Here is a 16358-nt window from a genome sequence, read left to right as displayed (position 1 = left end):
AAAAAAAAAAAAAAAAAAAAAAAAAAGATAAGCTTGAATCTTTCATGGGAAAATGGATGCATCTTGAGACCATAATGTTGAATGAAATAAAGCAGACATATGAGTTTAGATATCATATGCCACCCCTTTCTCTTTCTCTCCCCACCCCTTTGGTTGTTTTTGTTTGAGACAAGCTGCCACTATGTAGTCCAGGCTGGCCTTGAACTCACTATGTAGCCCAGGCAACAATCCTCCTGCCTCAGCCTCCTGAGTGCTCACATGGACTAATACAAAAATAAAAAAAGAGAATGTCACATTATAAGAGAATTCATTTTCTAAAACTGAGGCTGTCCACAGGCAGAAAGGGCTTAGAGAGGACCGAGATTCCAGGTACTGGACATGAGCAGCAAGGACTAGGCTGCCATCTGTCTGTGACGGTGTTGAAGGACAGAAGGGACCAAAAAGACTTCCCTATCTCAGACCTGTGGAGCCTGGAGCTCCAGTTTCTGTGCAAGCATGGTTGCTGTACCTTGCTATTAAGTACTTAGTTGCTTTTGTAAAGAGAAAGGATTCAGTAAACCACACAGCTGAATACGCCAAGTTATTACACTTAATAAAAGACACGTGTAATATCTTAACATTTATTCAAATTGTGTACATTGATGTGGGCTAGGCAGGTACAATTAGAAACACTAAGCAACTGACAAGAAGCAAAAACATAATGCCACCATCCCTCTTCCTTAAGTCTGTAGAATTCTGTCAAAAAGCACATGAAAGGCTGTTTTGGACCAAGGTCCACACTGACCTTGCCAGCTACCTTTCAGGGCCTTGCGTGCCACTTCCAAAGTGCCCTTAGGGGCAGAGTGTACCTGTCAGGGAAGCCAGGCTGTCGTGGGCCTTGTCTCCCCGCATTCCATCAGTGGGCCCACACTGCACTCTGGGGTGGCACCTCTCACCAAGGGAAGGGCTTCACTCTCTTTCACTCAGCTGCATGGCATCGATGTGCTGGTGCCCACCATGTGCCAAGTCCCGTGGTTCCTTCCAGTATGGTCTCACGGCACACTGTACCACTCCTTCCCTTTCAGAGTGAGCCTGAAGCGCAGCTATGCAGATGAACGGAATGACCCCTGGGACCATGTGGCAGGAAGGGTAAACAAGTCCACAAGCTGATGTGCACAGGGCTCAAAAGCGAGAAAGACAGGGAAGGCATTTTAGAATGACATCAAGAGAAGAGGCCTTTGTCTCGTGCCCAAGAAAATGCTAGGTTATTCTTCCTCTTGAGAAGCTCACAGAGCAAAGCTCGGCCTACAGGCTGCAGCACAACACAGGGGAAGCTGAACGGGTGTCAGCGAGGTGTACAGAGGTAGGGTGCGTGCCTGCTGGGGTGGCTGCTAGCTAGAGGCAGTCTGCACTGGGGAGCAGGGGTCGCTGAAGGCTCTACGCTCTGAGCAGCTAGCCTGCTGGAGCTCTCTCTGGGCTGACAAGCTCCTCTGGGAATATGCATGAGTCAACTCTGTTCCCAGCCCGAAGCATCAATCTGGGGGCATCTTCCACAGAGCGGGGAGAGGAAGGGGGACAATTCTGGCCTTCCAGTGCTTCGCAGGGGTTCGGGGTGCTACAGTGCGGTTTCACCTCTTTCGCCAAGGGCCAGCATTCCCCAGTGGGGTTAGGTTCCTCTGTACAGTCCCAGGCACACACTGAACACCAAGTCAGTGCTCCGGAACAGAGCTCAGGCTCCGAACACAGCTCTCCAGAGGGCGGTGGCCACTACCTGAACTACATGGCCCTTGGCTGTAAATGGGGACAAGAGCACCCCTTTGTGGGGACTCATGCCTGCTATGTGCACGCTAGGGCATCAAGAAATGTTAGCTGCTTTCCTCTCTTCACAATCCTGCCAGGGTCTATAATCCCTAAAAGCCACTTGAAAGGAAGCCTGTGGATAACTCAAGAAGCAAGGCCCTAGGACAAAGATACTAATCAGCTAGCAAGACTCAACAGCCCTCTGGTCAGGAGCCTCCTGAAATCATGCCCTGAAGAATTTAACCCTACTGTATACACTTTCTAATGCATCCCCACATACCTGCAGGGAAAGCTCAGACTCAGTGAACGGTGGACAGGAGAAGGTAATTAAAACCTGTTGTACAGAATTCAATTAAAAACAACTAACTACGCTAAAAGAGTGTGTGGAAAATTAAAAATATATATGGCAATTATACAAGCTAAATATTAGCCTACGCCAACCCTCAGCATCTAATGCCTGTCATTTACCCACTGGGGATCGTCAACAGTCTTTAACTCAGTCCCTCAGAAGCCTCAAGGGGCCCAGTGCACACTAAAGTCCACACTTCTGCCTGTGCCCAACATGCCAGGCCACCTCTACTCATTAGAAAGCCAATTTGTCTTAGGGAAGCCAAGATAGGATTCTGGCTCAATCCTTTGACCTAGCCTGAAATGAGATCATGGATGTAAAGCACTAAGCAATAAAAGCTACACACATAAGGAATCATCATGGCGCATTAAGCTATGATACTGGATGTAAGCAAGCTCAACCTAAGAAGGGCAAGAGGATGAAGAAATCAGAGGGAAGTAAGGGAAGAGGAACCCGCAACTTGGGGTGACCAAATCTGTCCAGGAATCATTAGCTTCTGATCAGCCAGGAGGAGCTGAAAGGAAACAGAGGTAGCCGTAAGATTGAAATCACACGTCTCATCCAAAAAACAGCCAGAGGCTCTTGGAGAAGGGCACCGCTCCAGTTATCAGGAGCGAGAGTCTAGCTCAGATGCACTTCCTGGAGAGAAGGCAACTTGTGTGTTGCTGAGGGAAGGTCTGGATGCTAGCCATCTGGACTGTCTTCAAGGGAACTATTCTTCTCTGTGCTTGGACTCTGCTGGCACTTTCACTGACTGTTAGCAGAGGCACGGACACCTTGACTATCGAGTTTGAGTGTGAAGTTGTGTGAGCAATGGTGCGCTAGCCTCAAAGGCCTGAAGTGAGGTCCTGATTCTACCATAAACCAAGGAGGTGGCTCCCCAGACCCTTTTCTTTTCTAAGTCTTTATTTCCTTGTCACAAATTAGGGCTAACAGAGGCCAGTGACAGCCCAGGGAAACTGGAGGGCACATCTGAGGTGCTGGATGGAAGGTGTTTCTTGAGAGAAAGAGAGAAACAGTTGCCATGGCTCTGGCAACTTGGAAGCATCCTCAGGGAGGGCTCTGATTGTGCCTCTTAAAATCTCAAAGGGCATAGGGACATAAGGACTTGGTGGGGGGGTCTCTGAACAACAAGGCTGAGAGGGACAGCAGGGCCCTGAGGGAAGACCCAGAAAAATTTCTACTCCCATGGGTCTCTTGTCAGCCTGCCCCTTGAGTTTCCAGCACCCACCTAGAAGAGCTTCTCATAGCATTTTCCACAGTGGATGGTGTCACGGTGAATGTAGATCTGATCCAGGAGATCGCCCATGGGCTTACTGCAGATGCCACACTGAAAGGAAAGCATGGCAGAGGTCAGTATGCCAAGTGGGCAGCACAAGTAAATGGAGCAGGAGAGGGCACTGAGCGAGGTGGTCAGGCAGAGGCTGTGAGCTGACGCTATGTCCTGGACTTCCCAGCAGACAATAAAAAATGGAAACAAAAAACCCAGAAGGAAAACTCAACCTCAAAAACAAGCAAAATCTAAAACCTAACTGGCAGGATCACCATAAAGTAGTCAGTACCCTAGGTTCAGAATTCGACCTTGGCGCCACTATTAGCTGGATGGGCATGAGTCACTCGAAGTCTCCCAGCTTCCATTCCCTCATCTACAAAGTGGACAGTGATAGGATGCACTCCCCACGGTCACCAGGAACACTCAGGGACACAGTCCATGGAGAGCACTCAGTCTGGTGCCAGGCAAAAATGCCAGCAGTCCTTGCCGTTGTAGGAGAGAATGTGAGCCATCACTGGTAACATGCAAAATCCAGAGGACAGTGACAGCAAAGTCCCCTGGAAGGGAAGGACCTCTGCACAGGGAACTCCAGCAGGGAGCCCTCCCAGCAGTCTCAAGCAGGAGGAGCCCAAGTACCCTGCTGCAGCCATCTCCAGGCTGAGTCCTCTGACTTCAACTTCCCAAAGGATGCTGGGAAGGGGGAAGAACGGCTGTGAGGCACATCCAAGTCCCTTCGCTCGCTCTTTCCAAGCACCTTTCTAATAGGGGTCAGGGAGCTCAGTGGTTCTGCTGCCTGCCTTGCAAGCACAAGGTCCCAAGTTCAATCCATGGTATCCAAAAAAAAAAAGAAACGGCAAACTGTTTTACTCATCAATTCCTCTCTCCCGGCAGTTTCATTTCTCATTGTAAAGAATACTCCTCTTACTCATGCATCATGCTTCTGGCATTTTAATTACTGTGAACCAGGCTTGAACCTGAATTGAGCCGACTGACAATGTTGACTCATTTGCTGCCAGTTTAAAGCAAGCAATGTGGGCTTTTGGAGAGCTCCACATCTGGACAGCAGCTCCCTAAGACCTGCCCCCGCGTGGTGGCCATGGGTGCAATAGCACAAGCCAGAATGTCTCTGGCAAGGGAAGGAGAGCCTGTGACTGAGGTTCCTGAAGAAGCAGTTTATACAATGACCCTGGGTCACACGGTGGCTTTTCCTGGGATAGCCCTGGCTCTGATGCCACAACCTAGGACCAAGTGGCTCCGTGACCTCAGAAAAATAATGCCCTCCGACCCCATGCTCGTGGCTCATGGAAGTGGCTCTCAGGCCCTCTGCTCACCCTCCAAGAATTCACCAAACACTTGAGGCCCAACTTCTCTGTCACAACAGCTTTCTGTATGCATGGACAGAGGCAAAACCTCGTCCCAGAACGCTCAGCACAGCCACGTGTGCTGATGCACTCAAGACCAGCTGCATTTCAGGTCCCTATAGTTCCACTGCATTTCAGATGAGTGCTCTGCAGACCAATCTGGGACTCATCACATGAGTCCAGGAAGCAGTTCCAGCGATGTGCCTTGTCACATCACGATGGTCTCTGAGCTGGAGAATACAGCCTACCTGGAGTCCACAGAATACCACTGGTCCTCAAACTGCCCTCTGCCCCATCTGGACCACACGGCTCCTCCCCTAGCACTCAGCCCCACGGCTTCCTCAGACGCCCCAGGCAAACTCTCACCCAGACAACACCAACGCCCTGCTTTACTCCTCTCCTGGTCTCAGGAGGCATTGTTGGGCCTCCAAGGGGTCACAGCGTGGCCTCCACTTCCCTCTCTGAGCATCTCTCAGCCTCTCCCTTCTTCCAAATGCCCCCCACTCTTCCCTCCTCTTACAGTAGGTGAGCATGTTTTGTACTGACCAAGAAAATAGAAGCAACTGCTAAAGAGAAAATTCCTCGCCAGCAGCCAGGAGTCCCTCCCCTCCTCATGGGCCTCTAGTATGTTCCAGCTGCATTAAGAATAAAATCCAAAGTTCGTGTGCTCCAAGGCCTAAAGAAGGTAGCCCACAGATACCTCTGGAACCTCATCGCCCACCATCTGCCCTCTCACTGGTCATCCTAGCTAGAACTGTCTGCACTTTTTGCCCCAGTACCTTTGCACATGCTGGCTCCTTGTTGGGAAGTCTTTCCCCAGAAACCGCTTCAGTTCCTGCTATAGTACTAAGCACATAAAACTACCAACACTCCCCCACTCCCTTGGACTTGGGAAGCCACTCAGCTCCCAGTCCTATGAAGCTGCTGAGACTGCACAGCTGTACGTGGGGACCAAGCCTCCCTCACATCCTCTGCACCCAGGAGACGGCTGTGCTCTACAGGACAGTCTCAGCAGCACCGCCTTTCTTCCTTACCTTAAAGCAATACTCATGGCAGCAGATGCCAAGGTGTTCCAGGGTAATCTTCGGACAGTCTCCAATCTCGCGGCTGCAGTAAGTGCAGATCCCTCCAGCGGTTCTAGGAGATGAAGAGCAAGAACCTGGAGGTCAGGCTGGTGGAGACTTCTGACATGGTGCAGCCAGACTCTCGGGTTTGACTCAGCTGTCAGGAGTCCTAGCCTGCCATCCTTCTCTGAGGTGTGCTACAAGGACTGCCACGCTGGGCCAGCCTAGTGCTCCGCTTGCTGTGGGCCTCTTCATTATCCCTCCAAGTCAGTCCCAATGGCCGCTCTTCTCAAGCCTAGGACCAGTGACTCTCACCTGCTGGCCCCTATACTCTGGGACCCACCCTGCCCATGGCCTTCTTAGAGTCTGCTTGGCACTCAGGCTAAAGTTTTACATATGGATTTCTGGGCCGATTATCTTTCCTCTCCCGGAATCTTGGTTCATGTTCCACAGTCACCTCTGCTTTTCCTCCTAGGCACGACCTGCTGAGGCGCATGTTTGACCTGACCCAATAGGCTGAAAGTAGGGGAGCTTTCATTCCAGAAATGCAGGCCTGATTCTTTAGCTCCCTTCCAAGGCCCTGAGTGCCGAGAGCATCTGGGTCTACTCTGCCATCCCACTGCTGGACAGAGTTCACTGTCCAGATGCCTGCCTCCAGCACAGGCCCATTCCTCCCTCCACCACTCCCAGCTCAGGTTTCTTTGTGTGTGTTTGTGCATGTGAGTGTGCAAATGACTAGGGCTGCTCTTGGAGAAGTCCCCTCCCTCCTCTGACACCAGCAATTAATCAGTAGCATTTGGTCATGGAGCTGGCAGTTGTTCAATGCCGTATCTGGTCTCCCGAAGCTCTGGGAGTGGAGGCCTCACTTCATTTGCCCCCTGACCAGCGCGCTTCTCCTATGGTTTGGACATGGTTAGTGTGTGTCCCCCTAGGTACTCAGTGTGGCCAGGACAAGTGCTGGGACCTCTGACAGTTGGGGCCTAGTGGGAGGTAAGTAGGCCACTGGAGCTCTGCCCTCATTAGAGATCAAACCTCTTGCAGGACTAGATTGGTTCCCTATACCTGTTTACTCCAGGGGGCCTGGGAAGATCCCCATACCCTTAACTCTTTATTTCCTTCCTTTTTCTCCACAGCCTAGTGGTGGCCTCTGATTGTCAACCAATAAGAATTGAGATCTCTTGATAAACAAGAAGCAGAGGCTAGCAGAAACATCCCTAACTTGGGAATGGTCAAATTCCCAACATGATTTAGGCCTGGCTCTGCTACTAACTTCCTGTGAGATTGAAGGCCATGTTACTTATTCTACCCAGACTTCCTTTTTTTTACTGTAGCCCGAATGAGTTCAATCTCTAAGACTCTTCGCTCTCCTACTTGAGGAATTTAAAAACAGGACTTCTTTATTATAAAAGTCATCCTGTGGCTGTTATCTACTAATGCTTTCAGAATTGCCAGATGAGATGCCCTATGTCCTTTCATTTAGTTCAATGGCACCATACTACTCTGTAGCCTTAGTTCTGCGTCTCTTTTCTGTCTTCTTGATCATAGTAGCCCAGTATTTAAAAAAAAAATTTTCCATCCACCACTCTCTTTTGTAGTTGCCTTTTCCTTTGCCATCTGGTCATTAAATGATCCAAAGAGCCTCTCCTGCTGACATGAGTCTCCTGGGCTTTCCAATGTCAATTCCCTTCTCTTATGTCTACCCTTTGTTCTTAGCTGCATTCAAAGGCTTTAGTTGCCACAAGTGTGACATCCCAGTAAGGGAGGCACTAGCTTCCTAGTGTCCTGAACCATGTGACAGATCTGCGAACAGACCGGCAATTGCAAAGAGACAGACAAAGGTAAATGACATAGCATGGAGACCTTCCTTAGCTGTCTCCACAGAACTGAGCGCTCCCTGGGAAGAAAGTAGACATACCTCTCCGTGAGTGGAGTGCCGTCATACAGGGGCTTCTTCATGTCAGATGAGTCCTCAGTGCTGCTAACCCTGCAGGGAGCATAATGGGGAAGGAGAAGGCCAAAGATGTGAGGCAGATCACTACCACAGTCATGCACAAGGGACATTCCTCCATTAACCCTATGGCTACAGGCTGAGACATGACTACATTTGACAGCCACCAGATGTAATCTAATCCTAAATGGCATGTGGTACCACAGAAGCTGATACCAAGGAGACAAACTTCTCCTGAAGAGCTCTTTCATGGGGGACAAAGAAGACTCCCTGTGGTGAGAGAAATAACAAGGCATGATGCTCAGAATTCTCCAGGCTAGACACTTCCAGGTGTCCCTGGGGTGGACACCATTGACTGACCATGCCCAGAAGGAAGGGCCAGGTGGGATTTAGCATTCACACACAAAAGCCTGAGTGTGGAAACAAAGCAGGCTTTAGTAGTGTTTCGCTCACTATTCTTTCCTTGTGTCTGTTGGATTGTACTACTGCAGACTCTTGAGAAGAAATAACTCATTCAAACCCATGGAGGACTAGTTTGTGGACTCATTTTTTTTATTCATTGTTTTTTAGGGTTCTTTTTTCTTTATTTTGTTCTGTTTTTTAATATTTCTTCTCTTTCTTCTTTGATCTCTTCTTTTTTTTTTTTTGTACCAGGGATTGAACTCAGGACCTTGCAGGTGGAACCAATGAGCTAAATAAATCCCTGGCCCAATCTTTTCTATTTTTTGAGTTTTTTTAAAATTAATTTTATTGGTACATTTAAAGTATACAATATTGTTGAAAATTTGTAATTTTACATAATCAGTCTTGGTTCTTATATTTTCCCCATTCCCCTGCCTCCCTTCAACCCCTCCTTCCCTATCTACAAAGACTTTGTTTCCATTATTTTTCATTTTCTCATATTAATTCCAACCTTCTCTCCTTTCCCTACCCCTTCCATTTCCCCTTCCCCTTTGTCCCTTTTTTATTTCACATTATCTATTATACCTTTTAGTCCTTATCTACATTTTGCTTCTCATACTAGAGAAAGCTATTTGATCTCTTCTATTACTTTTATCTAATTCTATTAATTTTCTTTTACTTAATAAGATCTTTTATCTCATTTTTCTCTCATCATTTTCATCTTCCTTTTCATGATTTTTCAAAGCTTACTTTTTTCATTCTATTTCCCACTCCATCTTTACTAGTATTAGTATTAAGTTATACTAACCTTCAGGTATTTAACTGTATGCTATTATTGTTGAATTCTTTTCTATTGTTAATGGTAGTATAATTGTTGCATTTAGTAGATATTTACTTAATGTCAGTATTTGCTTGGTGTTTGTGTCTGTTATAACTATAGATCTCGTATCTATGGTTAAGGGTGCTACAGAGGTAGCTCTTACTGGTTCTTACAGTGGTCAATATCCATGCTGTCTTTGACTTTACTATTACTGTTAATTTTGTTGTTTTTGCCAGAGTGGCATAGTTGTCACATGGTTTTCATTGCATGCCAATATCTGGTTTGTCTTTGTGTCACCAACAATACTGTGGTTCATTTGTGGAGAACTGAGTGCCAATTATACTGCACCCTCCCCTCCTAGGTTAACAAAGGTGATGGGTCTTGGGGCAGGGACAAAAGCCTATATGTAGACACACCCACAGGGCATCACTGGAAAGCAGATGCTAACTAAAGAGATCTCCATACTAGCAACAAAGTCTTTCCACTATAATTGACCCACAGAACTCAGAACAAAAATAAAAAAGCAAAACTAATGGAAATATTAAAAGAATTAGAAAAGGGCCAGGGATTTAGCTCAGTGATAAGAGTGCAAGGCAACAAAATGCCTCCAAAAACTCCCAACTCCAGAAAGTTAATCCAGGGGTGTCGATGGGGAAAAAATACAAAGTCCAATGGCTAACTTACATGAAATGATAAAAGAGGAGACAAGAAAGCAAATTAATAAGGATCCCAGTGAGCTCAAGGATGATATAACTAAACAGATACTGGATTTAAGAAACAAAAAATCAGTAAGCTTACAGAAGACACTGATAAAAAAGCCAGCTGGCCCAAATGAAACAATGCATAATAGGAAAGATCAGTTTAGCCAAGAATTAGAGTCCATGAGAAGGTAATAAACAGAAATCCAGGAGATAAACATCTCTATCAGATATGGACAGCAGAAGTGACTGTATGAGGACAGAACTAGGAGTCCCAGTCAGAATAGAAGACAGGGCTGATGCCAGTGAACATGTACTCAGATATCTTAGAAACAAGAAGAGAACATGGAAAATTGTTCCAACAGCTCCTAGCTAATGAAGATAAGATAATCTATGATTAACTGGAATTAGTGGAAAAAATCAGAGGACAGCACAAATGGCATAAAATCTATTTACAGAAATACCAGTAGAAAACTGTCCAAATATGGGGAAATAATTTTACGTACAGATAAGTGAAGTACACAGAATGTGAAACTGCAGTATTCAGAAGAGAACTTCACAAAATATCATAGTCAAAGTCCCAGAAATCTCTAGCACAAGGACAGAATCTTAAAAACTGTTAGACAAAAGCAAAAAACTCACTTATAATGATAAACCTGTGAGAATTCCAACAGACTTCTCAATACAAACCTTAAAGGCCAGGAAAGCTTAGAGTGAAGGTTTTCAAGCCCTAAAAGAAAGCAACTTCCAATCCAGACTGATACATCCTGCAAAACTCTCTTTCAAGTTAGAATACAAAGCTATGATACAAACAGCATGGTAGTGGATCAGTGGGGACACAAGAGAGGATGCAGCGCAACTCCAGGCACACTCAGCCACCTGATCTCTGACAAAGGTGCCAACACACACTGGAGGAAAGACAGCCTCTTTAGCACACAGGCTCAGAAAACTGGCTGTCCACGTGCAGAAGATTGAAATTAGATCCATAGCTCTCACCACACACTGAACTAGAATCAAAATGATTCAAAGACCTAACTGTTAAAACAGAAACATTTAATCTGCTGGAAGATAAACTAGGTAAAACTCTCAAAGACATAGGCATAGGCAAGGACTTTCTGAACAGAACCCCAATTTCACAAGAAATAGCACCAAAACTCAACAAACGGGATCATATCAAAATGCAAATTTTCTGCACCATAAAGGAAACAACCAACAGAGTGAAGACACAACCTATAGAATGGGAAAAAATTCTTGCCAGCTAGTCTTTGGACACAGGATTAGTATCTGGGATATATAAAGAACTCAGAAATTCAGACCCCCCCAAAATAAAAGATCTAATAAAAAATGGTCAACTGAAATAGATAATTCTCAAAAGAAAAAGTACAAATGGCCAATAAACACATGAAGAAATGTTCAACATCTCTAGCCATGAGAGAAATGCAAAATAAAATGACACCGAGACTCCATTTTACTCCAAAAAGAATGGGTATCATCACGAAATCAAGTAATAACAAATACTGGTGAGGTTGTGGGGGGAAAGGAACCCTTCTACATTATTGGTAGGAATGTAGACTAGTATAATCCCTATGGAAATTTCCCAAAAAAGGTAAAAATAGAAATTCAACTTGACCCAGCTATTTCCCTTCTAGGTCTCTTCCCCAAAGAGTTAGACACATCATATCACAGTGATCCATGCATACCCATTCTTACAGCAGCACAACTCTCAATAGCTAAATCTTGGAAGCAGCCTGTATGTTCATCAACAGATGAGTGAAGAAACAAAATGTAGCACAACTGAATGCTTCTCTGAGGTAAAGAAGGATACATTTGAGTCATTTGCAGGAAAATGGATGTACTTTGAGACCATAATGTTAAATGAAAAAAAAAATCAGAGACATGAGCTTAAATACTGCATGGTTTCCATTATGTAAGAAATCCAAAGTTTAAATTTATTAAAGTGCAAATAAAAGATAGATAATAGGAAACAGGGAGATAGATCTTTTGCAAACAGAAACAGGACCAAGAGATGGGTGAGAGTGTTATGGTGGGGTGGGGAAGGGGACGTGAAAAGAATTAAAATGTGTTATGTACGTGAACCAACTCCCCATTATGAATGTTATCATTTTGTACTGAAACATGTACTGACAAAAATTTTAAAAATAAACATTGCCAGGGGGACACTTAACTAGCTTCAATGCCTGGGATACAAGGTGTGGACAAAATACATGGTGAATGTTTAAATTGTAAACCGTATTACAGTAAAAGACACATTGCCCTCAATTACCCTCAGAATCCCCCCCACACTTGGAACACACTTATCCCATCACTCTTGCCACTTCCTGAAGTGTTTTGGGAAGTCCTCTTTCATGAGTATCTTTCTGAGGTGTGATGAAAGTTCAGTGAATGCTTCTGCCCAGTGCCATCCAATAGCAAGGCAGGCTCATGAAACACGATACGGTGTCCTCATCTACCCTATTCACTGGACTTGGCACCATGTGACTCTGTATCTTCCCCCAAGTTAAAATGACCACGACAGTTAAATGCTTTTACTTGATTCAGCCACAACAGCACAGCTGAAGACACTCATGAAAGAGGACTTCCAGATCTGTTTTGGAGAGTGAGAAGGATAATAGGTAAGTGTGTTTGGGGTGAGGACAGTACTTTAAGGGGGATTAATGGCAACGTATGTTTTATTATAATAAGCTTTTAAATAAAAAAACTGTGTAATTCTCTGCAATCTTTTCATCACACCTGCTATCTATAAATGGGCCATTTGCCTGGGAGCCATGTGGTGGAGCTCTGAAGTTCAGGGACCTGCCCAAGGTCATGCTTTGAATAAAGGGCACACTGAATTTTAAGCCAATGTCCTAATTTCTTCTCACATTAAGCTCATGTCTAAGCTTCCTTGAAGGCAAAGCAAAAAGATAAATCGCCATGGACTGCGCAATTTTCACTGTCCACTACAGAAAAGCCTAAAAGTTTTTCATAAGATGTAACATTTTGACTGATTGCCGAATTCTATTTTAAAATAGGTTTAACTGTGAAGAGTCGGGGCGGTGGGACCTGGAGAAGCAAAACTAGGAGGTACACAATTCAGTCAAGTGCACCTCAGAGAGGCCAGAACCAGATGGCATCAGAGCTCCCATGGCTGTCCTGGAGACTTCTCCCACATCACTCAGGACTTTCCTGAGCACTGCTATGGGGACAGAAAACAGAGGAGAGGTGCCAGGGCATGTCAGGGAAAGCTAACAGGTCTGCAGTTTCTTTTCAGAATTGGGTAGTGGCGACTGGGGCTCACTTGCGACTACTCCAAGGTGCATTGGACTATGCACACTCAAGGGTGACCCAGAGCTCACCAGCTGCACTGAGAACACCCCCAAGGGAGTGCAGGTGAGGCTGGGGGAGGTTAAGCACCCAGGCGGGGCTGCTTTCCAGGGCCCCAGTGAGAGCCGGCCCTGAAACCCTAGAAGCCCAAGCCTGAAGTAAGGTTGGGATGCTCCCTCAGTTACTCAAATCCTCACTGCTGCAATGCGGTGCTGTGTTATAAAAAGTATGCTCAGAGCAGGTAGGTGGCAGAGCACTGAGGTGACATGGAGGTACCCTCCATAGGGCACTAGGAAACAAGCAGACAAAACGGTGATCGGTAAAGAGTGACATACACGTAAGTACTGCATTCACTCGTGTGTTCAAATGGGGCAGCCGGGCACGGAAGGCTGTGAGGGCTAAAAGACTCCTGTGGTCTGAAATAGGATGGAATTAACTAGAGAGTCTCTAAAAGCCCTACAGCAGATATACTCAGTCAGGACTTTGCAGATGAAAGCAACAAAGGTGGGCGGAAAGGGAAGGCACCAGAAATGGGATGCGAGGTAAATGACCTGTAAAGAGAAAACTCAAAGGCACCCAGTTGGGTAGAAGACCTGCAGCTGCCAAGTGATTACCCAGAAGCCATTCTGGACCAAGCCCTGGGGGAGGTACTAAGGATACCAGAACGAGATTCCCTCAGAGTCTGCTGGGAGAAGGCCCTCGCAGGGAAGGGCTGGGACTTGCTCTTACCTGCCCTGGAAGGAAGACGCCAACTTCCCAGAAGACACTTTGCTAGCATTCACGTAGTCCTTCATAAAGAGAATCCCTTTGCTGCAGAACAGAAGGAAGGTCACCAGAGGATCCCTGAAGACTGGGCCTGGCCCACAAAAGGGCTCAGTCCGCCCGTCCCACACATAGCCCACCGGGAAGGAAGCACAGAGACTCATGGGAAGTCTAGGTCCCAGGTGCTGACAGGATCCAGATGGCAAACTCCAAGGTCAACAGCAGACAGAGCTGTAGGCTGCTGGTACCATGGCAGCCTCAGCTTGTGTTTAGACTGACAGATCTAGAAAGAGGCTCTCCCTGCAGTGTGCCCTCCTCCATGCAGACCACTAGGCCTCCATCTGCTCCCCAGTCTTCTGCCTGCTGTTGACAAAGACCTCTTGGGCATCCCCACAACACACACACCTCACTTGGTAGCCTTCCTGCAGGCTGAGGTGGCCGGGAGTGCATGAGAGACAGTGGGCACACAAGAGACAGACACAGCTTGGGCTCCTGTGAGCCTTCGCAGGCATGGTGCTCAGGGATGACAGCAAGGTCCTTGGGATGGTGGAGCCCCCCACTGATTGCATCCACTAATGTGCCATGGAGCCTCAGCTTCTCTGTGCTTGTTTGTTTGCCGTGCTGGGGATCAAACCTAGGGCTTCGTGCATATTAGGCAAGTACCCTACCCTTCAGCTACATCCCCCCGGCCCTTTTTTTTTGAGGCAGGGTCAACCTATATAGTTCAGGCTGGCCCTGAATTCACTATATAGTCGAGGCTTCCCTTGAACTTGCAGTGATCCTCCTGCCTCAGCCTCCTAAGTACTGAGATTACAGGCATGTGCTCCACCGTACCTGGCATCTTTTCTTTTTGAGACAGTATGTCACTAGTTGCTCAAGATGGCCTCAAACTTATGGCCCTCCTGCTTCAGCCTCTCAAGTAGCTGGGACTATGGGCCTGCACCACTATGCCCGGCTTTCGCTTCTCACTGGGATATGGAGAAGGCAGTAGGGTTGCTAGGACTATGTGCAGGCCTACAAACAGGAGTTCATGTTGGAGGAACTAAGACTGAATTCCATGACCACTTAGCCAATGGGCTGCTGGGAGTGGGGAGGCATTACAGGGAGCAGAAGCTGGAGGAACTAGGGAGCCACCCTGAGCCCACAGAACAGCCCTGGGGTGCCAGCTATCCCTTCTTACGTGCTTGAGCCAGAGTCCAAGTCACTCGGTGGGGCTGGAATATAAACGTCAGGCTGCTCAGAACTGGCACCAACGGTAACAGCAACCACACAGCTTGAGGGACTTTCTACCCTGAAAGAAAGGGGAGGGCAAGCATGTCTACACAGAGACCTGACATCTTCCTGGGCCCAGCAGGGTTTTCCAGCCCAGTCTTGAGACTGCCGCCTCCAGAGGTTTAAACCAATACCAGTGTTTGTTAAGCAGTCTGCAAAGCCCTCAATTGCCTTCACAGTGTTCTTGGAGACGCAGTGGAACTTCTCACTTCATAGGCAAGACGGATGGAGACAGGGCCCAGGTCACAGGAGTCAATAGCAAGAGCCCTGTCTTTCAACGTCCATCTGGACTCCTGACTGCAGCGGGGGCCCAGGCCACGGGGACCCATGCAGGGGCTACGGGGGATGTGAGTGAGGAGGCGCAGAAGGGGAAGGCGCTATCTAGCTCTTCTCCTGCCCCCATCCCGTGGAGAGCCTGGAGAGCAGAAGGCCCAGGAGAGGGCCAAATGGACACGGGAGTCAGTGAGCAGCCGGAGGCACCCGCCACCAGTGGAGGCAGAAAACAGACACGGTGGTTTCTCAGAACACAAATGCCAGCCCTGATCCTTGAATCCTACCTCTCAGGCAGCTCACAGGTCCATTCTTGGGCCAGGCCCTTACGTTTCCTGCCCCGGGCCTCCAAGTTCACCATGGACACCTGGCGCAGTTCAGGGCATTCTGTGGCACCACTCCTGCCTGCCTATCTGCTCTTTCCAGCTCGCATCGGCCCACTATGCAGTCCCCGGGAGCCACTGCTATGGACACATACTGCCCTGTGCAATATGCTGCCACTCTACTAACACGCTGGGTGTGCCCGCCTCCACCTGGCTCACTCTGGAGTGTCACACCCTTGCCAAAGAATCCTATGCCCATGGCCTCAATGCATTTAAGACTGGCCAGGAGAAACACTCATAGCCTAGTGCCCGCCTGGCTCTCCCGCCTCACATTCTCAAACTGTCACATGCGACCAAACCTCCCGCCATACTAAATTGCCTATTGCTCCCCGGATGTGCCAAGCTCTCCCACAGCTTCACAGACAACACTCTAGGGCCTGTTCTCCCACTACGGGGTGTGTCAGCCTCCCTGCCTCAGTGGATCCCCTCATCCTGCGCCTATTCATGATGCAGGGATGAACCGTGGAGACTGGAAGAGGTGGGAGGGAGGGTCCCATGGGAACCTGGAAAGACAGGTGGGGATGAAATGCAGGGCAAAAAAGTGAGACAAGAACTGATCCTCTGCCGATCAACAATGAGCAAGAGTCTGGCATCCTGCGATTCTGTCCAGCAGAACAGTCAAGGGGACAGGAGCACGGAAGGGATAAGGTTTT

At 47.5% G+C, this 16358-nt stretch overlaps 1 protein-coding gene across 7 annotated transcripts in view; it reads right to left on the bottom strand.

The window, feature by feature from the left end:
* Nucleotides 1-1911: 1911 nt before the first annotated feature.
* Znf185 (zinc finger protein 185 with LIM domain) overlaps nucleotides 1912-16358 on the bottom strand; it is a 57906-nt gene continuing 43459 nt past the window's right edge. For 5 of the 7 annotated variants that reach the window (XM_019207655.2, XM_019207653.2, XM_010625357.3 and 2 more), the window contains 6 exons: nucleotides 14961-15071; nucleotides 13748-13828; nucleotides 7742-7810; nucleotides 5797-5899; nucleotides 3360-3458; nucleotides 1912-2642 (listed from right to left, as the gene is read on the bottom strand). In XM_019207655.2, the coding sequence (XP_019063200.1) occupies nucleotides 3360-3458; nucleotides 5797-5899; nucleotides 7742-7810; nucleotides 13748-13828; nucleotides 14961-15071 (463 nt within the window). In that variant the 3' untranslated portion in view covers nucleotides 1912-2642. Of the gene's footprint in view, nucleotides 2643-3359; nucleotides 3459-5796; nucleotides 5900-7741; nucleotides 7811-13747; nucleotides 13829-14960; nucleotides 15072-16358 lie in introns of those variants that run through there. The other 2 variants (XM_010625361.3, XR_002025394.1) reach the window with 2 other exon arrangements.

The sequence above is a fragment of the Fukomys damarensis genome, unplaced genomic scaffold (genome assembly GCF_012274545.1).
Source record: "Fukomys damarensis isolate Sample0158 unplaced genomic scaffold, DMR_v1.0_HiC HiC_scaffold_39, whole genome shotgun sequence".
Classification (NCBI taxonomy): domain Eukaryota; kingdom Metazoa; phylum Chordata; class Mammalia; order Rodentia; family Bathyergidae; genus Fukomys; species Fukomys damarensis.
This window is presented reverse-complemented; position numbering and strand designations above follow the sequence as displayed.